At 48.1% G+C, this 24,031-nt stretch overlaps 1 protein-coding gene across 2 annotated transcripts in view; it reads right to left on the bottom strand.

Annotated features, from left to right (window-relative positions):
• The window catches only part of LOC139228903 (putative oxidoreductase YteT), a 285,946-nt gene that overhangs the window by 3,310 nt on the left and 258,605 nt on the right, over positions 1-24,031 (bottom strand). For both annotated transcript variants that reach the window (XM_070860400.1, XM_070860401.1), the window contains one exon: positions 7,214-7,378. In XM_070860400.1, the coding sequence (XP_070716501.1) occupies positions 7,214-7,378 (165 nt within the window). The remainder of the gene's footprint in view (positions 1-7,213; positions 7,379-24,031) is intronic.

The raw sequence follows: 24,031 nt of genomic DNA, 5'->3' as shown, positions 1-24,031 counted from the left end.
TGGGTCGTTTATACTGGTGAATGATCTCTGCGGCAGGAGCTTTCTGCACCTGCTGCTAATGGCACATCATCATTGTGAAACTGCCATGAGTGGGGGAGCATGTGTCGATTTCCCCTGCGCTGGCGCTTGGATTTCAGCAGAGTGCGATGGTGACCATGTGAACGTTTGCCACTGCCTGCACTAAAACAGAAAAACACCCAGAAGTACAATTGTAGATTCTGTTCTTCCAGACTTCGGTTATGTCTGGAGAAAGACAGTGCCCGCGAAGTTACACACATCCTCAATTGGACATATATCGCCATTCCTTCATCGTCGCTGTGTCAAAATCTTGGAACTCCCTCCCTAACAGCACCTTCACTATATGAACTACAATGGTTCAAGAAGAAGTCCCACCACAGCTTCTCAAGGACAACTGAGGATGGACATTAAATACTGGCCTTGCCAGCGATGCCCATATCCCAAGAATACATTTTTTAAAAGAGAATTCTGAGCTGTGTAGCAGCAGAATGTACTGGGATTTATAGGTAATAGTGGTGAGAGTGCACTTTGAGGTGATGAATTCTTGGTGTATCTCTCATTAAAGAATATTGGTTTAAATAGGATTTGTTCCTATACTATATTGGTACAAAACTGCTACCTATGCCTCGTGATAATGCTGCTTCCATTGTAGTGGGTCTGATCCCTAGCACTATTCTGACACAGGATCCATCCATTATACCTGGTAGTGTTAGTGGGCTATAAGAAGTCGTCAGCCTTTAATTTCTACAGGGTTGCGGGTAAGTTTTGTGACCGTCTTCACTAGGTAGGAAGCATGGAATGTATGTGTTTTCCTTCAGGCTCAGAGGAAACTCACAAGCCGGCTCTTCAGCCCAGATATTAAAATTCTGGACTTCCAAAGTCAAACTGAATGTTAAATGGGAAGAAAGTCATATTCTCCCAAGAAGATGCAGGAGTGAATCAGCACCTGCAATGAAGAATAGAGGCCATCAGGTGGCAGTGCAGTATCACAGCTAAGCAAGTTCTGAGACTTCCTTCCTCAAAACCGTTTTTTTAATGGAGCTATATGTAGCATCTACCAAGTTAAATGTAGCAAGAAAGAAAGGTATTCATTTATATAGCGCCTATTGGACATCCCAAAGCACTTTACAGCCAACAAAGTATTTTTTGAAGCGTAGTCACTGTTGTAATGAAATGCAGCAGCCAATTTGTGCACAGCAAGCTCCCACAAACAGCAATGTGATAATGATCAGATAATCTTGTATAGTGATGTTAATTGAGTGATACAGATTGACCAGAACACCAGGTATAATTCTCATGCTCTTCTTCGAAATAGTGCCACGGGATCTTTTACGTCCACCTGAGAGAGGAGACGGGGCCTCAGTTTAATGTCTCATCTGCAAGATGTAGAAACATAGAAAATAGGTGAGGAGCAGGCCATTCAGCCCTTCGAGCCTGCACCGCCATTCAATATGATCATGGCTGATCATTCAATCTCAGTACCCCACTCCCGCCTTCTCTCCATACCCCCTGATCCCTTTAGCCGTAAGGGCCACATCTAACTCCCTTTTGAATATGTCCAACGTACTGGACTCAACAACTTTCTGTGGCAGAGAATTCCACAGGTTCACAACTCTCTGGGTGAAAAAGTTTCTCCTCATCTCAGTCCTATATGGCTTACCCCTTATCCTTAGACTGTGTCCCCTGGTTCTGGACTTCCCCAACATCGGGAACATTCTTCTTGCATCTAACAAGTTCAATCCCGTCAGAATTTTATACGTTTCTATGAGATCACCTCTCATTCTTCTAAATTCCAGTGAGTATAAGCCTAGCCAATCCAGTCTTTCCTCATATGTCAGTCCTGCCATCCCAGGAAACAATCTGGTGAACCTTCGCTGCACTCCCTCAATAGCAAGCACGTCCTTCCTCAGATTAGGAGACCAAAACTGCACATAATACTCAGGGTGTGGTCTCACCAAGGCCCTGTACAACTGCAGCAAGACCTCCCTGCTCCTATGCTCAAATCCCCTCGCTATGAAGGCCAGCATGCCATTTGCTTTCTTTACTGCCTGCTGAACCTGCATGCCTACCTTCAATGACTGATGTACCATGACACCCCTTTTACTAATCTGTCACCATTCAGATAATAATCTGCCTCCCTGTTTTTGCCACCAAAGTGGATAACCTCACATTTATCTACATTATACTGTATCTGCCATGCATTTGCCTACTCACCTAACCTGTCCAAGTCACCCTGCAGCCTCTTAGCATCCTCCTCAGAGCTCACACTGTCACCCAGCTTAGTGTCATCTGAAAACTTGGAGATATTACATTAAATTCCTTTGTCTAAATCATTAATGTATATTGTAAATAGCTGGGGTCCCAGCACTGAACCCTGCGGTACCCCACTAGTCACTGCCTGTCATTTTAAAAAGGACCCGTTTATTCCTATTCTTTGCTTCCTGTCTGCCATCCATTTCTATATCCACGTCAACACATTACCCCCAATACCATGTGCCTTAATTTTGCACACTAATCTCTTGTGTGGGACCTTGTCAAAAGCCTTTTGAAAGTCCAAGTACACCACATCTACTGGTTCTCCCTTATCCACTCTATTAGTTACATCCGCAAAAAACTCTAGATGATTTGTCAAGCATGATTTCCCTTTCCATGCTGACTTTGACCGATCCTGTCACTGTTTTCCAAATGTGCTGCTATTACATCTTTAATAATTGACTCCAGCATTTTCCCCTCCACCGATGTCAGGCTAACCGGTCTATAATTCCCTGTTTTCTCTCTCCCTCCTTTTTTAAAAAGTGGGGTTACATTAGCTACCCTCCAATCCATAGGAACTGATCCAGAGTCCATGGAATGTTGGAAAATGACCACCAATGCATCTACTATTTCTAGGGCCACTTTCCTAAGAATCTGGGATGCAGACTATCAGGCCCTGGGGATTTATCAGCCTTCAGTCCCTTCAATTTCCCTAACACCATTTCCTGACCAATAAGGATTTCCCTCAGTTCCCCCTTCTCGCTAGACCCTCAGACCCCTAGTATTTTCGGGAGGTTATTCGCGTCTTCCTTAGTGAAGACAGAACCAAAGTATTTGTTCAATTGGTCTGCCATTTCCTTGTTCCTCATTATGAATTCACCTGATTCTGACTGCAAGGGATCTACATTAGTCTTCACTAATCTTTTTCTCTTCACATATCTATAGAAGCTTTTGCAGTCAGTTTTTATGTTCCCTGCAAGCTTATTCAAGACGGCAATTTCCACAGTGCAGCAAACCCTCAGTACTGCACTGGAGTGTTAGCCTAGATTTTTATGCTCGAGTCTCTGGAGTGGGACTTGAACCCAACCTTTTCACTCAGAGACAAGAGAGTGCTACCCACTGAGCCACAGCTGACATACAATAACGAGACTATGTAACAGCTACTGAGCGCTCAGCTCAGTACACTCCAGCAGGCAACAGCCACTCTGATTTTCCGCTGTAGCCCAGGGGTGTAGACGGCAGCTGTTACATCCTTACTGCCACTTTGACTCAGATCAGATAGCTGCAACTGTATGATTCAGTACCAAAATCAGGGCATTTAGCCCACCAGGCCATCCTGGGAGCTGGAAGGGAAATCAGAGGAAAAATGATGGAAAACAACAACAACAATTTATATTTATATAGTGCCTTTAATGTAGTGAAACGTCCCAAAGCATTTATGAAAGGAAAGTCCTGCTTGACAAATCTTTTGGAATTTTTTGAGGATGTAACTAGTAGAGTGGACAAGGGAGAACCAGTGGATGTGGTGTATTTGGACTTTCAAAAGGCTTTTGACAAGGTCCCACACAAGAGATTGGTGTGCAAAATTAAATCACATGGTATTGGGGGTAATGTACTGACGTGGATAGAGAACTGGTTTGGCATACAGGAAGCAGAGAGTCGTGATAAACGGTTCCTTTTCAGAATGACTAGTGGGATACTGCAGGGCTCAGTGCTGGGACCCCAGCTATTGACAATATACATTAATGATTTGGATGAAGGAATTAAGTGTAATATCTCCAAGTTTGCAGATGACACTAAGCTGGGTGTGAACTGTGAGGAGGATGCTAAGAGGCTGCAGGGTGACTTGGACAGGTTAGGTGAGTGGGCAAACGCATGGCAGATGCAGTATAATGTGGATAAATGTGAGGTTATCCACTTTGGGGGCAAAAACACGAAGGCAGAATATTATCTGAATGGCGGCAGATTAGGAAAAGGGGAGCTGCAGCGAGACCTGGGTGTCATGGTTCATCAGTCATTGAAAGCTGGCATGCAGGTTCAGCAGGCGGTGAAGAAGGCAAATGGTATGTTGGCCTTCATAGCTAGGGGATTTGAGTATAGGAGCATGGAGGTCTTACTGCAGTTGTACAAGGCCTTGGTGAGGCCTCACCTGGAATATTGTGTTCAGTTTTAGTCTCCTAATCTGAGGAAGGACGTTCTTGCTATTGAGGAAGTGCAGCGAAGGTTCACCAGACTGATTCCTGGGATGGCAGGACTGAAATATGAGGAGAGACTGGATCGACTGGGCCTGTATTCACTAGAGTTTAGAAGGATGAGAGGGGATCGCATAGAAACATATAAAATTCTGACGGGACTGGACAGGTTAGATGCAGGAAGAATGTTCCCGATGTTGGGGAAGTCCAGAACCAGGGGACATAGTCTAAGGATAAGGGATAAGCCATTTAGGACTGAGATGAGGAGAAACTTCTTCACTCAGAGAGTTGTTAAACTGTGAAATTCCCTACCGCAGATAGTTGTAACTGCCAGTTCATTGGATATATTCAAGAGGGAGTTAGAATGGCCCTTACGACTAAGGGGATCAAGGGGTATGGAGAGAAAGCAGGAAAGGAGTACTGAGGTGAATGATCAGCCATGATCTTATTGAATGGTGATGCAGGCTCGAAGGGCAGAATGGCCTACTCCTGCACCTATTTTCTAAGTTTCTATGTTTCACAGGAGTATTATGCGATAAGAAATTTGACACCGAGCCGCGTAAGGAGAAATTAGGGCAGGTGACCAAAAGCTTGGTGAAAGAGGTAGGTTTTATTGAGTGTCTTAAAGGAGGAAAGAGAGGTAGAAACATAAAAACATAGAAAATAGGTGCAGTGGTAGACCATTCGGCCCTTCAAGCCTAAGATCATGGCTGATCATTCACCTGAGTACCCCTTTCCTGCTTTCTCTCCATACCCCCTTGATCCCTTTAGCCATAAGGGCCATATCTAACTCCCTTTTGAATATATCCAATGAACTGGCATCAACAACTCTCTGCGGTAGAGAATTCCACAGGTTAACAACTCGCTGAGTGAAGAAGTTTCTCCTCATCTCAGTCCTAAATGGCCTACCACTTATTCTTAGACTATGTCCCTTGGTTCTGGACTTCCCCAACATCGGGAACATTCTTCCCGCATCTAACCTGTCCAGTCCCGTCAGAATTTTATATGTTTCTATGAGATCCCCTCTCATCCTTCTAAACTCCAGTGAACACAGGCCCTGTCGATCCAGTCTCTCCTCATATGTCAGTCCTGCCATCCCGGGAATCAGTCTGATTGAACCTTCACTGCACTCCCTCAATAGCAAGAATGTCTTTCCTCAGATTAGGAGACCAAAACTGAACACAATATTCCAGGTGAGGCCTCACCAAGGCCTTGTACAACTGCAGTAAGATCTCCCTGTTCCTATACTCAAATACCCTAGCTATGAAGGCCAACATACCATTTGCCTTCTTTACCGCCTGCTGTACCTGCATGCCAGCTTTCAATGACTGATGAACCATGACACCCAGGTCTCGTTGCACCTCCCCTTTTCCTAATCTGCTGCCATTCAGATAATATTCTGCCTTTGTGTTTTTGCCACCAAAGTGGATAACCTCACATTTATCCACATTATACTGCATCTGCCATGCGTTTGCCCACTCACCTAACCTGTCCAAGTCACCCTGCAGCCTCTTAGCGTCCTCCTCACAGCTCACACCGCCACCCAGCTTAGTGTCATCTGCAAACTTGGAGATATTATACTTAATTCCTTCATCTAAATCATTAATATACAATGTCAATCGCTGGGGTCCCAGCACTGAGCCCTGCAGTACCCCACTAGTCACTGTCTGCCATTCTGAAAAGGAACCGTTTATCACGACTCTCTGCTTCCTGTATGCCAAACCAGTTCTCTATCCACGTCAGTACATTACCCCCAATACCATGCGTTTTAATTTTGCACACCAATCTCTTGTGTGGGACCTTGTTAAAAACCTAGGTAGAGAGGAAAGAGAGGTAGAGAGGCAAAGAGATTTAGGCAGGGAATTTCAGAGCTTACGGCCGAGGCAACAGATGACACGGCCACCAACGGTTGAGCGATTATAATCAGGGATGCTCAAGAGGGCAGAATTAGAGGAGCATAGACATCTCGGGGTGTTGTGAAGGCTGAAGTCGATTACAGAGATAGGGAGAGGTGAGGCCAGGGAGGGATTTGAAAACAAGGATGAGAATTTTGAAACCGAGGCATTGCTTAACCGGGAGGCAATATAGGTCAGCGAGCACAGGGGTGATGGGTGAGCGGGACTTTGTTTGAGTTACGACATGGGTAGCCGAGTTTTGGATCACTGCTAGTTTACGTGGAGTAGAATGTGGGAGGCCAGCCAGGAGTGCGTTGTAATAGTCAAGTCCAGAGGTAACAAAGGCATGGATGAGGGCTTCAGCAGCGGATGAGCTGAAGCAAGGGCAGAGAAGGGTGATGTTACGGAGGTGGAAATAGGTGGTCTTAGTTATGCAGCGGATATATGGTCGAAATCTCATTTCAGGGTCAAATATGACATCAAGGTTGCGAACAGTGTGGTTCAGCTTCAGACAGAGGTTGGGGAGAGGGATGGAGTCAGTGGCTAGAGACCTTTAACCACCAGAACAGGGATCAGTTTAACAGTTCATCTGAAGGCCAGCATCTCCAACAGTGCAGGACTCCCTGAGTACTGCGTTGGACTGTCAGCCTAGATTGCGTGCTTATGTCCTGGAGTGAGGTTTGAACCCTCAATGTTCTCACTCAAGAAGCAAAAGTTCTATCTACTGAGCAAAGTTGACACTTGACACAAGTCATCACATTAAAACTACAAACCTTGACAGAGAGCAGCGATTTAGAACACAATAAAAGAAAGGAACAGTTAAGGAAGTTCAACAGTTTGTCACGCGACACTTACAGCAACAGCCTGTATGAAGCTGTCCATCAGGTAGTAGTCAGATCCACCGTGCGCTATCAGGTGGGTTTGCTGCATTGCAGAATACTCCGAGGGGTATTCCTTCTTTATCTGTGTAAGGAAATCGAAAACGGTCACCGGATTCTGGCCCTCACTCGACAGTTCCCCCTACAACACCAAAGATAGAGGTAACAGTGAGCTAATGCTGTTGCAATCTGCAGGGAATAAATGTGAAAAATAGTTCATACAAATGTGTGCTAAACAGCTCCAGAGAAATAGAAGCCGTTTTTGTGGTGCTGAGCCAGGGCTGTCCCAGCTTTGATCCGTGCTCTATGCCGAGTTAGCTGACCTTAATCCAGGCAGCTGTTGCAATACTCTAGTTAACGTCAGCCTGGGCTGTGGGCAGCGAGGGTTCCTACACCTGACTGCTCTACGGTGACATCTACTGGAATGTATACACGTTGGTGTTGGCTGAGGACAGCCTAAGGATCAGCTTTGATGGTTTTGACAGTAGAGTAACCTCCCAACATTCATTGGCTAGCCTCACATAAAGAATGGCCACATGCATAAAATACCAGAGTGCAGCCGGCACTCAAAGCACTGTACCACAACATGAGTCAGGAGAGGAGGGGAGAAAATTGGGCCTGAAATGCGGTGTTTGTATGGGATAGGTGACCTTACCTCAGTCCTGTTGTCATCTTATTCTTGTTGTATCCATAACTAGCTCACCTTTCCTTCAGCACACCTGCTGTATTGCGGGTGGATCACAATGTGAAATGAGTTGTGAGCAGTTTTCCCTCCTCTCCTCAAGGCACGTACACATTGTTGGCGTAAGGAACCCCAAGTATTAATCGCCCTCTCGTACCTTATCTGGGAACGGTAGCATAGTGGAAATGTTACTGGACTAGTAATCCGGAGGCCTCGACTAATGATCCAGAGACGCAAGTTCAAATCCCACCATGGCAGTTGGGGAATTTAAATTCAGTTAATTAAATAAATCCAGAATAAAAAGCTGGTATCAGTACTGGTGACCATGAAACTATCGGATTGTTGTAAAAACCCATCTGGTTCATTAATGCCCTTTAGGAAAGAAAATCTATTGCCCTTACCTGGTCTGGCCTGTATGTGCCTATATGGCTGACTCTTAACTGCCCTCTGAAATGGCCTAGTAAGCCACTCAGCGGTACGGGAGGGAGGAAGTGGCCCTGGGAGTCCTCAACATTGACTCCTGACCCCATGAAGTCTCATGGCTTCAGGTTAAGCATGGGCAAGGAAACCTCCTGCTGATGAATCAGTACTCCTCCATGTTGAACACCACTTGGAAGAAGCACTGAGTGTACTCTGGGTGGGGGACTTAAATATCCATCACCAAGAGTGGCTCGGTAGCACCACTACTGACTGAGCTGGCCAAGTCCTGAATGTGAGAGAAGCAACACGAGGGAAAGACCTACTTGACCTCGTCCTCACCAATCTACTTGTCGCAGATGCATCTGTCCATGACAGCATTGGTAGCAGTGACCACTGCAGAGTCATTGTGGAGATAAAGTCTTGTCTTCACACTGAGGACACCATGCATTGTGTTGTGTGGCACTACCATCGTGCTAAATGGGATAGATTCAAAACAAATCTAGCAGCTCAAAACTGGGCATCCATGAGGCACTGTTGGCCATCAGCAGCAGCAGAATTGTATTTCACCACAATCTGTAACCTCATGGCCTGGCATATCCATTACCATCAAGCCAGGGGACCAACCCTGGCTCAATGAGGAGTGTGGGTGAGCATGCCAGGAGCAGCACCAGGTGTACCAACCTGGGGAAGCTGCAACACAGGACTACATGCATGCTAAAAAGCAGAAGCAGCATGTCATAGACAGGGCTAAGCGATCCCAATCAACGGATCAGATCAAAGCTCTTCAGTCCTGTAGGCTGGGAGGGGATGCCAGGCTGCCTGTTGGCCACCCGGCCGAACCCACGGACATAATTGTCGGCCCGACCTGGCAGTCGGGCAACTATAAAAGATAAAATGGAGTCGCCGGTAGTGCCACTTCCCCTTTAAGGGCGGCCGCACCGCCCAGCCACAAATAGGCTACTGACAGAAAAAGCGCTGCTCCCGGGGTGGGGGGGGGTGGTGGGCCACAGGGGGCAATTTCGGAAAGGGGGTCGCCGCCAGTCGGAAAGGGGTAGATGCGTGCAAGACGCAACGGGAAAACGGGTGGAGCGGTCCCCTAGATCACTCCAAAACTAAAGGAGGGCAATATACAAAATGGCGGCCCCTCCACGGTGACTCGGCAGCCAGTCTGCACCGACCCATGGCCGCTGCTTTCAGGCAGCCATGGGCCTTATAGAAAGGGACAATTTCGGTCCCAAAGCTGAAGTGTTTGCAATCATCTTCAGCCAGAAGTGTTGAGTGGATGATCCATATCGGTCTTCTCCTGAGGTCCCCACCATCACAGAAGCCAGTCTTCAGCCAATTCGATTCACTCCACATGATACCAAGAAAGGGCTGAGCACACTGGATACAGCAAAGGCCGTGGGCCCCGACAACATCCCGGCTGTCGTGCTGCAGACCTGTGCTCCAGAAATAGTCGCATCTCTAGCCAAGTTGTTCCAATACAGCTACAACACTGGCATCTACCCGACAATGTGAAAAACTGCCCAGGTATGTCCTATCCACAACAAGCAGGACAAATCCAATCCAGTCAATTACCGCCCCATCAGTCTACTCTCAATCATCAGCAAAGTGATGGAAGGTGTCATTGACAGTGCTATCAAGCAGCACTTGCTCATCAATAACCTGCTCACCGTTGCTCAGTTTGGATTCCGCCAGGACCACTCGGCTTCAGACCTCATTACAGCCTTGGCCCAAACATGGACAAAAGAGCTGAATTCCAGAGGTGAGGTGAGAGGGACTGCCCTTGATATCAAGGCAGTATTTGACTGTGTGTGGCATCAAGGAGCACTAGTAAAACAGAAGTCAATGGGAATCGGGGAAAACTCTCCACTGGCTGGAGTCATATCTAGCATAAAGGAAGATAGTTGTGAAGGTTGGAGGTCAATCATCACAGCCCCAAGACATCACTGCAGGAGTTCCTCAGGGCAGTGTCCTAGGCCCAACCATCTTCAGCTACTTCATCAATGACCTTCCCTGCATCATAAGGTCAGAAGTGGGGATGTTCGCTGATGACTGCACAGTGTTCTATGCCATTCGCAACTCCTCAGATAATGAAGCAGTCCATGCCCGCATGCAGCAAGACCTGGACAGCATTCAGGCTTAGGCACGTGACAAGTAACATTCGCACCACACAAGTGCCAGGCAATGACTATCTCCAACAAGCGAGGGTCTAACCACCGCCCAATGACATTCAATGGCATTACCATCGCCGAATCTCCCACCATCGACATCTTGGTGGTCACCATTGACCAGAAACTTAACTGGACCAGCCAGATAAATACTGTGGCAACTAGAGTAGGTCAGAGGTTGGGTATTCTGCTGCGAGTGTCTCACCTCCTGAACTCCCCAAAGCCTTTCCACCATCTACAAGGCACACATCAGGAGTGTGGTGGAATACTCTCCACTTGCCTGGATGAGTACAGCTCCAACAACACTCAAGAAGCTCGGCACCATTCAGGAAAAAGCAGCCAACTTGATTGGCAGCCCCATCCAACACCTTAAACATTCACTCCCTCCACCACCGGCATACCGTGGCTGCAGTATGTACCATCTACAAGATGCACTGCAGCAACTCACCAAGGTTTCTTCGGCAGCACCTCCCAAACCCGCGACCTCTACCACCTAGAAGGACAAGAGCAGCCGGTGCATGGGATCACCACCACCTCAACGTTCCCCTCCAAGTCACATACCATCCTGACTTGAATGTATATTGCTGTTCCTTCATCGTTGTTGGGTCAAAATCCTGGAACTCTCTCCCTAACAACACTGTGGAGTACCTTCACCACATAGACTGCAGTGGTTCAAGAAGGCGGTTCACCACCACCTTCTCAAGGGCAATTAGGGATAGGCAATAAATGCTGGTCTTGCCAGCGACTCCCACATCCGATGAACGAATAAAACAAAAGTATCTCTGTGGATTGTGGGTGTCAGCAGAGTATTTGATTGTAGGGGTGTGGACATCACAGATGTCCTGTCCTCACTGTTGCACTGGCTCAGATCAGCTAATTCGACACATTGCTCGGGGATCAAACTGGGGACCTTCCTGATCTGTATGGCGTAGCTACTCACTGGATAAACTCTTTGAGCCATCATGGGCAATGTGGATTGAAGACTTGCCTCTTGCCTTTGCAGCACTGGTGCCTTTTGCTAAACTCAGTATGGGGGTGTATAGGGATGAGGGATGAGCCAGGAATATGACTCAAGTCTGATTTTAGCTTTACTGATGATGGATGTTCGTTAATAACTTCAATAATTAATACCTCCCGAAAATAAGTCACAGAACAAAATGGAAAAAATGGTTTCTATTATTTTTTAAAACAGTCTTTTAATTTTAATCGGCAGAAAAACCCCGACATACCCTCCTGACAGGTAAAACTTCACACTGGGTGCTGCATTTCTTAAAGTTGCCTTCTTTAGTTTAGTATACCTGTCAGAAATTACCAACTGCTTGCCCCATTCATCTAGTTGAGGCAGTGAGGAGCTGAGCTGAATATCAATACAGGTACGTCCCGAATCCGGAATTCCGAAAACCAAAATTGTCCGAAAACCGGACATTTTTGAGGCGGCCAAGGTGGTGACATCGGGCGGCGAGGGACAAGGAAACTGGTTAAAAAAAAACGCAGTGTAGAGGGGCCGCGGGCAGCGAGGAGCAAAGGATAAGCGGGAATCGGTGGGCGGCAAGGAGCGGAGGATCGGTGGGAATCGGCGAGCGGAAAGGGACGAAATACGGCAAAACCCGAAAACCGGCACCGACTCGTCCCGAGGTTGTCGGATTTCAGACGCTGTACCCGTACTAACAAGAGTTTACATTTCCATAGCCCCCCTCAAATAAAGAGAAACATCTCAGAGCCTACCATGGGGGGGGGGGGGGGGGGGGAACGGGACGGGGGGGAGGCTATGGAATGCAAACATGTTGAAATATGTAACATGAGCAAATAAAATTCACTGATGCTCAGTACTTGCAGCAATTAAAGCATTATGCTAACCAGGAGTGTGGTGAAGATAAACATCAGCCGTGATTTTTGGTATGTGCTGACCAAACAAAAAAAAGATTGCCTATGTGTTTACTAACAATTTTTATGCTTTATTTTCCTTGCCCTTTGTCTCTCCTTCCCCCTGTTTGACATTGTTAACTTTTTCCTGGTCTATGGTTCTGTACGAGCCGGGACTCCTCTAGTAACTCAGCTAAGTGGCCATTCTTTGTATGCAAAGCTAGACAGTGAGTATATTCAACTGTTGGAGGCATCACAGTCAAACCTAATTCTGTCCTGATACAACACAGACAGACACACGCTCGCTCTAGCAGGTGCTAGGAATCAGGAATTGGAAATAAAAACAGAAAACACTGGAAATACTCAGCAGGTCAGGCAGCATCTGTGGAGAGAAAACTGAGTTAATGTTTCAGGTCTGTTCTGATGAAAGGTCATCGACCTGAAACGTTAACTCTGTTTCTCTCTCCACAGCTGCTGCCTGACCTGCTGAGTATTCCCAGCATTTTCAGTTTTTATTTCCGACTTCCAGCATCCGCAGTATGTTGTTTTTGACTCTCTAGTTGAGACACAGGGAGGCCAGTTGACTGAGACAAGCTAACTCAGAACCTACCAGGCATTCAGTCTGGGACTTCCCTGATATGTATGCCTCATCTACTCACTGGATTAACCTTTTGAGCTGCAAGGAAAGCCCAATTATGTACCTTTAAAATCATCATAAAAATACTTGCTTAGTGTCAGGATAGTATTCACTCATGAGGACATCATGGACAAGCCTGCTGCTACCCACACAAATACACTTTCCAGCAGGGATAGTGAACAGGAGTGGGATGTCACTCCCTAGCTCATGCTTTTAACAAAAATGCCGCACCACATATGAAAAAACAGTGTTTGTACAAGATAAGATTAGAAAGAATGAAGACAATTGGAACTGCTGCCCCTCGGAAACATCAGCTGAAGGTACAACGTGAAGACAGCGCATATCAGAAATTCAAGCAGCATGTGCACGATAATCCAACCCTTCCTTTAAATAGACAGAAAACTGTGTGAAGTGAGCCCTTTAATTTCCAATGTGGACAGGCAAGGCTGCCCGCCGTAAGTGTAAAGTCGGAAAATGAACCCCAATATTACCAACATTCATTCTTTAAAAAAAATTCTGATGAACTAATTTCCACTTTTCAAGGGGACCTGAGGCTGAGTGGAAGGAAATTTCCTCTGTATCTAACCCGTGCTGTACTTTTCCTGGGAGTATTTGATGGGACAGTGTAGAGGGAGCTTTACTCTAAATCTAACCCGTGCTGTACCTGCCCTGGGAGTGTTTGATGGGACAGTGTAGAGGGAGCTTTACTCTGTATCTAACCGGTGTTTTACCTGCCCTGGGAGTGTTTGATGGGACAGTGTAGAGGGAGCTTTACTCTGTATCTAACCCGTGCTGTACCTGCCCTGGGAGTGTTTGATGGGACAGTGTAGAGGGAGCTTCACTCTATAACTGACCTGAGCTGTACCTGACCTGCTAGTTCCTGGTGCTGGCACTTGTTACCTGAACTAGGTGGTGTTTTATTCCCCAATCTAATATCCCTCATTACCTTGCAAGTCTCAAAATTCCCCCAAAAGTAAAATTTTAAAAGACAAGATCCACTTTTTATGTATTCATCAGGATCAAGCTGTTCAGCCGAAATAGATTTTAACTTAGAAAGTAATTGGACTGTTTTTAGTTATGTCTTTCTAACTATGTCAACTCCGTTACATCTCCCGCTCTACACGACATCTTTCTGCTGAAGTCAGGTTTCTCTATTGTCTCGGTTTCTTCTTCAGCAAATAGCTGATTTGCATTTAGTCAGCTTCGAGCAATGCAGATAAACTCCCCAAAGCACCATCTGCTCCGATCCTGGCTCCACATCACAATAATAAGTGCCTCCTCTTTCCCTCTTGGGACTCAATTCCATTGATTTGTAATCAGGAAGATGATACCGAGGCAGCTATCTCCCTTCAAGTCATCGGCTGCTTCAGGCACGTTGTGAGCAGATCCCGGGAGAGCAATGCTAAAACCGTGACAACCCCAGTTTATATTGTGATTTGGGCCGCCTCTAAGATGGAGACCGACCCACTGTGAGGGAGTGCAACACACTGACATCCCGGATGTATACTCGGCTGTTCCAGGGAAAGGGAACAGTAAAATAACCTGACCTTTTGCCTGTTTTATGAATTGTGTAGTGTTTAACATCGAGGCAGAGACAGTTCTGCATAAAGATAGGAAATAATGCCATGATAGAAACACACAGATACATGAAACTAACTCAGACTTCTAGTAGACAAGGACAGGAATCACACGCACAGTCCTAGCACGGTGATAGCACAGCATGTCTGTCACAGAAACCACTCATGGTAAAACCTTAACATAAATCCCAGCATGCAGAAAACACCAGGACTGCCCTCGTACATACACACCAAGTATGAGCATACACCCACACATACAAACATTCACCCAAACAAATGTAAGAAGGCAAGAACACACACACACAAGTCACAGACATACATGAAACCGAAGTTTGCTTCATGAACTTTTAGGCTGTCTGCTGGTCCCTGCTATTAAGATCACTGCTGTCATACTAACCCTCAACTCGGAACTGGAAATCCACATCCTGATGATGTTGCTTCACCATACAGAGGGCTGTCTGAGCATTTCCTACATTACAAAAGTGACTACACTTCAAAAGGTGCTTCATTGACTGTAAAGCACTTTAGGATGTCCGGTGGTCGTGAAAACCGCTGTATAAATGCAAGGCTTTTTTAATATAATGACCAGGAAAGACCTGTGTTCAATTCCCAGTCTGTGCTGAGTTAGCTGATCCCACCCAGGGCAGTGCAACAACCTCTCGCAATATCTCTCAGCTGGGGTGGAATAAATAGCCAAGGATTTCTGCAGCTTATTCTATCCTGTGACCCCTGCCCAGAAATGTACATGTGTGGATTTCAGGTGAGTTTTGGATTGGGCTTGATTGAAAGAAGGGAGTAAGGCTTGCATTTATCTAGCGTCTTTCACAACCTCAGTTTGTGATGTCTCCCAGGGTTAAATGGGCTGCCAACACTCACTGCCTGGGCTCATGCATAAAGAATGACCACTTGGAGTGACTGAAGGATGATCAGCACCTGTGGAACCAAACCCTATCAAGAGTCAGCACCTCTAGGAGAGGGAAAAAGTAGCTAAAATCGTTTGGTAATGTGAGTGTTAATGGTATAGCTAATAACAGCAAAAAGCTCACTGACTGTAACTGTGCAAGTAAAGCCATCAATTGTCCTAGGAGCACAATATTAGAACTATTTTAGAGGCAATGATGGACAAACACTATATTGAGACAACTCAGCTGTTTGCTCTATTTATAGTATTTTGTATTTAGAAATGAAACTTTGAGAAACAATCGTGCTGTCAGGAAAACACACCCTATACAGTCTTCAGGGTGATCTGTCAGTCAAGCCAAGAACACTCTTCCTTTGTTATTTCAATAACAGAAACATTCATCACAAACAACTGTGTTTCTGGCACGAGGGAAGGAGTTGGCTCCTCGCGGACTGGCAGCCAATTTTCAGATTTTGGTCACATAATCCTAAGTTTATTTAATTATTTTTCTCGCCAATTTGCTCCCTGTCCTCCACTCCTGGGCTGCATTTTCCTCTTTATGGGCTTCCACCCCCGACCCTCCCGTAACCCTGACCCATCAAGGTGGGACTTCCACCCTCTCCCCGACTCTCCCATAACACTGACCCTCCCATAACCCTGACCCATCAGGGTGGGACTTTCACCCTCTCCCGACCCTCCCATAACACTGACCCTCCCATAACCTTGACCCATCAGGGTGGGACTTTCACCCTCTCCCGACCCTCCCATAACACTGACCCTCCCATAACCCCGACCCATCAGGGTGGGACTTTCACCCTCTCCCGACCCTCCCATAACACTGACCCTCCCATAACCCTGACCAATCAGGGTGGGACTTTCACCCTCTCCCGACCCTCCCATAACACTGATCCTCCCATAACCCCAACCCATCAAGGTGGGACTTTCACCCTCTCCCGACCCTCCCATAACACTGACCCTCCCATAACCCTGACCCATCAGGGTGGGACTTTCACCCTCTCCCGACCCTCCCATAACACTGACCCTCCCATAACCCCGACCCATCAGGGTGGGACTTTCACCCTCTCCCGACCCTCCAATAACACTGACCCTCCCATAACCCTGACCCATCAGGGTGGGACTTCCACCCTCTCCCGACCCTCCCGTAACCCTGACCCATCAGGGTGGGACTTCCACCCTCTCCCCGACCCTCCCATAACACTGACCCTCCCATAACCCTGACCCATCAGGGTGGGACTTCCACCCTCTCCCGACCCTCCCATAACCCCGACCCATCAGGGTGGGACTTCCACCCTCTCCCCGACCCTCCCATAACACTGACCCTCCCATAACCCTGACCCATCAGGGTGGGACTTCCACCCTCTCCCTGACCCTCCCATAACCCTGACCCATCAGGGTGGGACTTCCACTCTCTCCCTGACCCTCCCATAACCCCGACCCATCAGTGTGGGACTTCCACCCTCTCCCTGACCCTCCCAGAACCACGATCCTCCCGTATCACTGACCCTCCCATAACCCTGTCCCATCAGAGTGGGGCTTGCTTGGTGTTTGCGTACCGGGAGTCGGTGCACAGCTTGATGCAGCCGCACACAAAGTTGGCCATCAGGATGAGGACCACGTTCGGAACATCCTTTCCTCCACTGTCCAGAGATTTGTACATCGTGTCTCTGCTGACACGGTCCATTTTGGACCTCCAGACAAAGTGGAAGACGGCCCGGGTGACTGCCGCAGCACAGGAGCGTGAGATGGGCCAGACCTGTGCCACGTACAACAACACCGAGAGCACCTCACTCCTGATGACCAGGTTCTTTCCTGCCATGGAGAGGGAGCGCAGCTTCCACCATCCCAGTTTTTGTTTCACTTTGGCAGTACGCTCTTCCCAGTTTTTGGCGCACGCCCTGTTCGCTCCAAACCATATTCCCAACACCTTCAGGTAATCTGGCTTAACGGTGAAGGGAATAAAGGATCGGTCGGCCCAGTTGCCAAAGAACATGGCCTCGCTTTTGCTGCGATTGACCTTCGCTCCCGAGGCCAGTTCAAACTGGTCACAGATTGTGAGCAATCTGCGGACCAACTGCGGATCCGAGCAAAAGACGGCGACGTCATCCATGTACAGGGAGGTCTTGACCTGAGCGCCTCCGCTGCCTGGGATCGTCACCCCTCTAATGCTCGCATCCTTCCTGATGGACTCGGCAAAGGGCTCGATATAGCACACAAACTGGACAGAGGAGAGGGGACAGCCTTGCCTGACTCCAGACCTGATCGGAAAGCTTTCAGTTTTCCACCCGTTGATTAGAACTGTGCTACTGATGTCTGTGTAGAGCAATTGGATCCAATTGCGGATACCCTCCCCAAACCCCATCTTGGAGAGCACGTCCATCGGGTACGTGTGTGATATCCTGTCAAAGGCCTTCTCCTGGTCCAGGCTGATTAAACAGGTGTCCACCCTCCTGTCCCGCATGTAGGCGATCGTATCCCTGAGTAGCGCGAGGTTATCAGAGATCTTCCTGCCGGCGACAGAGCAGGTCTGGTCCGGGTGTATCACCAGCTCCAGAGTAGACTTGACCCTGTTTGCAATGACCTTTGACAGAATGTTGTAGTCCACATTGAGCAGCGAGATGGGCCGCCAGTTTTTGATTTCCTCCCTCTCCCCCTTCTGCTTGAGAGGTAGATGAGGGTGATGATGCCTTTCCTCAATGATTCTGACATACTGCCAGCCAGAAGCATCTCCCCATACACTTCCAGCAGGTCTTGGCCCATCCAGTCCCACAGAGCCAAATACAACTCGACCGGTAAGCCGGCGCTTCTGGGAGTTCTACTCGTCGCAAGGGACCGGACGGCCTTTGTCATCTCGTCCAGAGTTAGCGGGTGGTCCAGACTCTCCCGCTCACTGTCGTCTAAGACCTCTGAGATAGACGACAGGAAAGACAGGGAGGCCTGTGGGCTTGACGTCGTACAGCCCGGCATAGAAGGATTTGCTGATCCTCAGCATGTCGGGCTGTGAAGACGTCACAGAATCATCTTCTTCCTTTAGGCTGCTGATCACAGAGCTCCCCCTGTATACCTTTTGGAAGAAGAAATGTGAACACGTCTCACCCTGCTCGACGGAGCGGACTCTGGAGCGGAAAATGATTTTGGAGGACTCCGAGGCAAAGAGCAAGGCTTGCTGGCCCTTCACCTCTTGGAGTTCCTCCACGACATCGACCCCCATCGACTGCAGCAGGAGCAGGTTTTGCATACTCTTCTGGAGTTGGGACAATTCCCTCTGTCTCCCTCTCGCCTCCTGAATACCTTTGAGGATGAAGAACCTCTTGATGTTTGTCTTGATTGTTTCCCACCAGTGCATCGGGAAATCACAGAGAGGTTTTACGGTTCTCCAACCTTTGTAATCCCTCTTGAGTTCTTCAACGTTTTCCAGGGTCAACAGTTTCACGTTGAGCTTCCATATCCCCCTGCCAACTTTCTGGTCTTCCTGTGGGAGGCAGCCGGCCAGTAGGAGGCAGTGGTCAGAGAAGAACACCGGCGTGACGTCGGTGGATCTGACCTTGAGCATGTGGGACACAAACAGGAAGTCTATTCTGGAACGGACGGACCCGTCTGGTCTCGACCAGGTGTATCTGCACGGTGCTCCATCTGCAGGGTTGCTGAAGACGTCGCACAGCTTGGCATCTTTTACCATGTCCATCAGGAGTTTGGATGTGATGTCCAGTTTGCTGTCGGCTCTGCTGGATCGTCCAGCTGCATCAATGATGCAATTGAAATCACCGCCCAGAATGACCGGTCTGGATGTTGCCAGCAGCAGTGGGAGCTGCTGGAGTAGGACCAGCCGCTCGCTTCTGAGAGGCGAGGCATACACGTTAATTAGCCTTCACCGACTCCCGGTACGCAAACACCAAGTGTCACTATGTGTTCTACCTGTCCCCGGTGTTGCGAAGGATGGGTCTGGCCACGCTGCCGCGAAACGCCCCCACCAGTTGCACTATGCCTGTCCACCTGTCCTTCGTGGAAAATATTTTCAGAAAAAAACCCTTTGACCACAAGGCCATAGAGCAGTGGTTGGCACGTAACGTCCTAGACGCCCTACGAAAGGAGAGGGTGGACCCTGTCGGGTTGTTCCCCGAGCAGACTGTCAAACTCGTCTCACAGAATGTCTCATCGCCAGAGCTTTCATACAAGCACCAAGATGTAGCTTAGTTGGCGGTGAGGAGGGCCCTACCCATCAGATACTTCATGCACAGCCTGGGTTTCAGAGACACGGCACTCTGCCCCCGAGTTGGCTGTGGTGCGGACGAGACAGTCATCCATCTCCTTTGGGATTGCCCCTTTGCAAGGCAGATCTGGATGGAGATGCAGTGGTTGCTGTCAAGGTTCATCCCAAGCAACTCCGTAACACAGGACTCTATGCTCTACGAGCTGTTCCCAGGGACACACACTGAGACAGACATCATCTGCTGCTGGAGGGCCATCAACTCGGTGAAAGACGCACTTTGGTCTTGCCGAAACTTGCTGGTCTTCCAGAGCAAGGAGAAGTCCACATCTGCGTGTTGCAGACTGGCGCAATCCAAGATCCAGGAGTACGTGCTGAGGGACGCACTAAAAATTGGTGCAGTCGTCGCAAAGGCACGGTGGGGAAGAGCCACAGTTTAAAGCCCTTCCGTCATGATAAACCCAGGGGCTGGAATTACAATGACTGTATTACAATGTATCCTGGATTGTACTGAAATGTACCTCGAAATGTAAAGCAAGCAAATCTATTGAACGGAACTGCCTTAGCATCCAAATGTAATGTATGGAATTGCTGACCGCATCCAAATGTACTGAACTGCCTTCCAATGTATTGTGCAATTTTTTATATGAATAAAGTATATTTGAAATTTAAAAAAATCAGAGTGGGGCTTGCGCTCGCCCGCACCCTGACCTTCCCGTAACCCTGACCCATCAGGGTGGGACTTATGCCTGACCACCCCCCCCACCACCCCGACCACCCCCTCGGAACCCTGGCACATACTCCTGGGTCGAGGAGCATAATTCATTTATGTCGGGTTGCCAATGTGATTACCACCACTACGAGGGAGCCAGCACCACTCAAGAACATTAGGCGGTCTTGCAGCAGGACTGCCACTGCAGTACACAAAAAGGTGGCAAGGGACCTTACCAAGGGCAGAAGAGCCCTGATGATAAGAGCTACAGCTGTGTAGGTCTCAGCAGATACTAAGCCCTGCAAAGATAGGTGCATGGGAGTAAGATTGAAAGGGGGAGGCATCTATTAGACCCTCTCCTTTCATCTGTGAACATCAGGGCCATGAGCACCGCTACCCTTGGCCTAACATCTGGTGCATCTGAGGAGCAACAGTAAGAGGGGCAGGAAGAAAATGGACTGAGGACTCCAGCCGGTTGTTTGAAAGGGGTGGAGGTCCTGGGAAAAGGAAATTTACCTTGGGGCGGGAATGCAGCAGTAGATGTTAATGCCCAATGTTCATGTAATACATTTCTAAAGGTTGTCCAAATAGCCACAATTCAGACATGAGCCTCAACAGTGAGTGCTAGCAGGCTGTTCCACTGTGGAGTGCATCATAGCTGAGGATGGTCAAATTCTTGCCAATCTCCACATGTGCACTTCCACCTAGTGTCATTGGGCAACTATCAGGAGCAGGAACTGTGTATGACTTTTCCCCTCTTTAACCTCGGGCACTTCACATCACAGTTAAGGATACTCTGTCCTACTTAGTGCCTTACGCCGCCTGCATAAACAGGATAACACCAGCAGCAAGAGAACTGGCACAATTACAGAGCTGATTCTACTGGTAATGGTTTTGTTATATAATGAGGTATAAACAACACCCCCAGAGGTGCTAGGGTCGGCCCTGGGGATTTCTGCCCAACCCCCCGATACCATAGGTCGCAGCATACTCCTATTTATAAAGAAAGATAATGAGATCTAATCTGGAACATTTGGATTGCTATTTCTTAGTAAATACTGGCAGCTGGGGGGTCAGAGGTAATCAATTCTGACCTAGTGACTGCTAATGACCTAGATGAAGGAACCGAGTATAATGTATCCAAGTTTGCTGACGATATAAACCTAAGTGGGACAGTAAGCTGTGAGAAGAACACAAAGCGTCTGCAAAGGGATATCGATAGTGGTGTGTAGGGAGAAGGAGTCAGACTGAATACTGTAAGCTCAAAGTAAAGTGTGACCGTAGTCTTTTATTGCAGGTCTCCAGAGTGCCTCTCCAAACTGTGAAGCCTCCTTAAATACCTGTGCTCCCAAGGAATTATGGGATCCCTTGGGACTCCAGGGGATGAGCCCACTTGGTGGCTGTACAGAGTAAATACAAGTTTACATATATAACACTGCCCCCCCCCGTCCCCGCCCGACTCCCGCCCCCAAAGTCAATAGTGTAACTATTTACAACACGAGTCAATCTGGGGCCCTTCTTGTCCTGGTTGATCGTCTCGGTGTGAAAGCTGGTGTTGTTGAATCATTTGTTGGGCCCTCGCTGGGCTGCTGTGCAGCTGGCCCTACTGGGCTGCTGTGGATGATGGGTTCTGTTTCGTGGTCAATCGTGGTGCCGGTTGCCACTCGTGTGTATGTTGGGGGATCAAAAAAGGTAGGGTCCAAGGTGGTTTGCTTAGGATAGTCCATGAATCTGAGTTTGATTTGGTCCAAGTGTTTCCGGTGAATGAGTCCACTTGAAAGTTTGACCCGAAACATCCTGCTCTCCTCTTTGGCCACGACAGTGCCGGGAAGCCACTGGGACCTTATCCATAATTTAATACAAATACAGGATCATTGATTTCAATCTCGCGTGACACATTTGCGCTATCATGGTATGCACTTTGTTGAAGCCGCCTGCTCTCTACCTGTTCATGTAGATCAGGATGAACTAACGAGAGCCTTGCCTTAAGTGCTCTTTTCATGAGCAGTTCAGCAGGTGGGATCCCAGTGAGTGGGGTCTCGTGCAGTAGCTAAGCAGGGTTCGGGATAGGCGAGTCTACAATGAGCCTTCAGTTACCCTCTTCAAGCCTTGCTTGATAGTTTGCACTGCTCTCTCTGCTTGAGCATTGGACGCTGGTTTAAACAGGGCAGATGTGACATGTTTGATCCCGTTACAGGTCATAAATTCTTTGAACTCAGCACTGGTAAAACATGGCCCGTTGTCACTCACCAGGACATCGGGTAAGCCGTGTGTGGCAAACATGACCCGCAGGCTTTCAGTAGTGGCAGCAGACATGATAATCGACATTATCTCACATTCAATCCACTTGTAGTGCGCATCTACAACCACAAGGAACATTTTACCCAAGAACAGGCCTGCATAGTTGACGTGTACCCTAGACTACGGTTTGGAGGGCCAAGACCATAAACTTAGCAGCGCCTCCCTGGGTACATTGCTTAACTGCGAGCATTTATTACATCTGGGAATGCAGGACTCTAAGTCCGCGTCGATACCGAGCCACCACACATGGGATCTGGCTATCGCTTTCATCATTACGATGCCTGGGTGGGTACTGTGGAGGTCATTGATGAAGGTATCTCTGCCCTTCTTGGGGACCACTACTCGATTGCCCCACAGAAGGCAGTCTGCCTGTATAGACATTTTATCTTTGTGCAGTGGAACGGCTTTATTTCTTCCTGGATTTCCACTGAGACACTGGACCAGCTCCTGTGAAGCACACAGCTTTTGACTAGAGATAATAAGGGGTCCTGGCAGATTTTGATCTGCTGGGCAGTGACGGGTGATTGCTCACTCTCAAATGCTTCCATAACCATGGCTGCGCCATTTTCACCCCCGTGGTGGGCAATAGCAGCCTACTGAGAGCATCGGCGCAGTTTTCTGTGTCTGGCCTGTGGCGGATGGCGTAGTTGTATGCGGACAACGTGAGCATCCATCTCTGGATGCGGGCCGATGCGTTGGTATTTATCCCTTTACTCTCGGAGAACAGGGATATAAGTGGCTTATGGTCAGTTTCCAATTCGAATTAGCCCAAACAGGTATTGATGCATTTTCTTTACCCCATAAACACATTCTTTCTCAATCATGCTGTAGGCTCTCTCAGCCTTAGACAGACTCCTGGATGCATAGGCAACTGGTTACAGTTTCCTGAAATCATTGTTGCAATACACACCCGACGCCATATGACGACGCATCACATGCTAGTACCAAACGCTTACATGGATCATACAACACAAGCAATTTGTTTGAGCATAACAATTTTTTCGCTTTTACAAAGGCATTTTCTTTGCTTTTGCCCCAAACCCATTCATCCCTTTTTCGTACTAAGACATACAGTGGTTCTAACAGTGTGCTGAGACCCAGTAAGAAGTTACCAAAGTAGTTCAGGAGTCCCAGAAATGACCGCAGCTCCGTCACGTTCTGTGGCCTCAGTGCGTTCTCGATTGCCTCCGTCTTCGCGTTGGTGGGCCTGATGCCGTCCGCCGCAATCCTCCTTCCCAGGAACTCCACTTCAGGTGCCAGGAAAACACACTTCGAGCATTTTAACCTGAGCCCCACGCAGTTGAGT

This window comes from Pristiophorus japonicus, chromosome 18 (genome assembly GCF_044704955.1).
Source record: "Pristiophorus japonicus isolate sPriJap1 chromosome 18, sPriJap1.hap1, whole genome shotgun sequence".
Classification (NCBI taxonomy): Eukaryota; Metazoa; Chordata; class Chondrichthyes; family Pristiophoridae; genus Pristiophorus; species Pristiophorus japonicus.
Note: the sequence above shows the minus strand (reverse complement) of the source record. Positions and strands in the feature narration are given on the sequence as shown.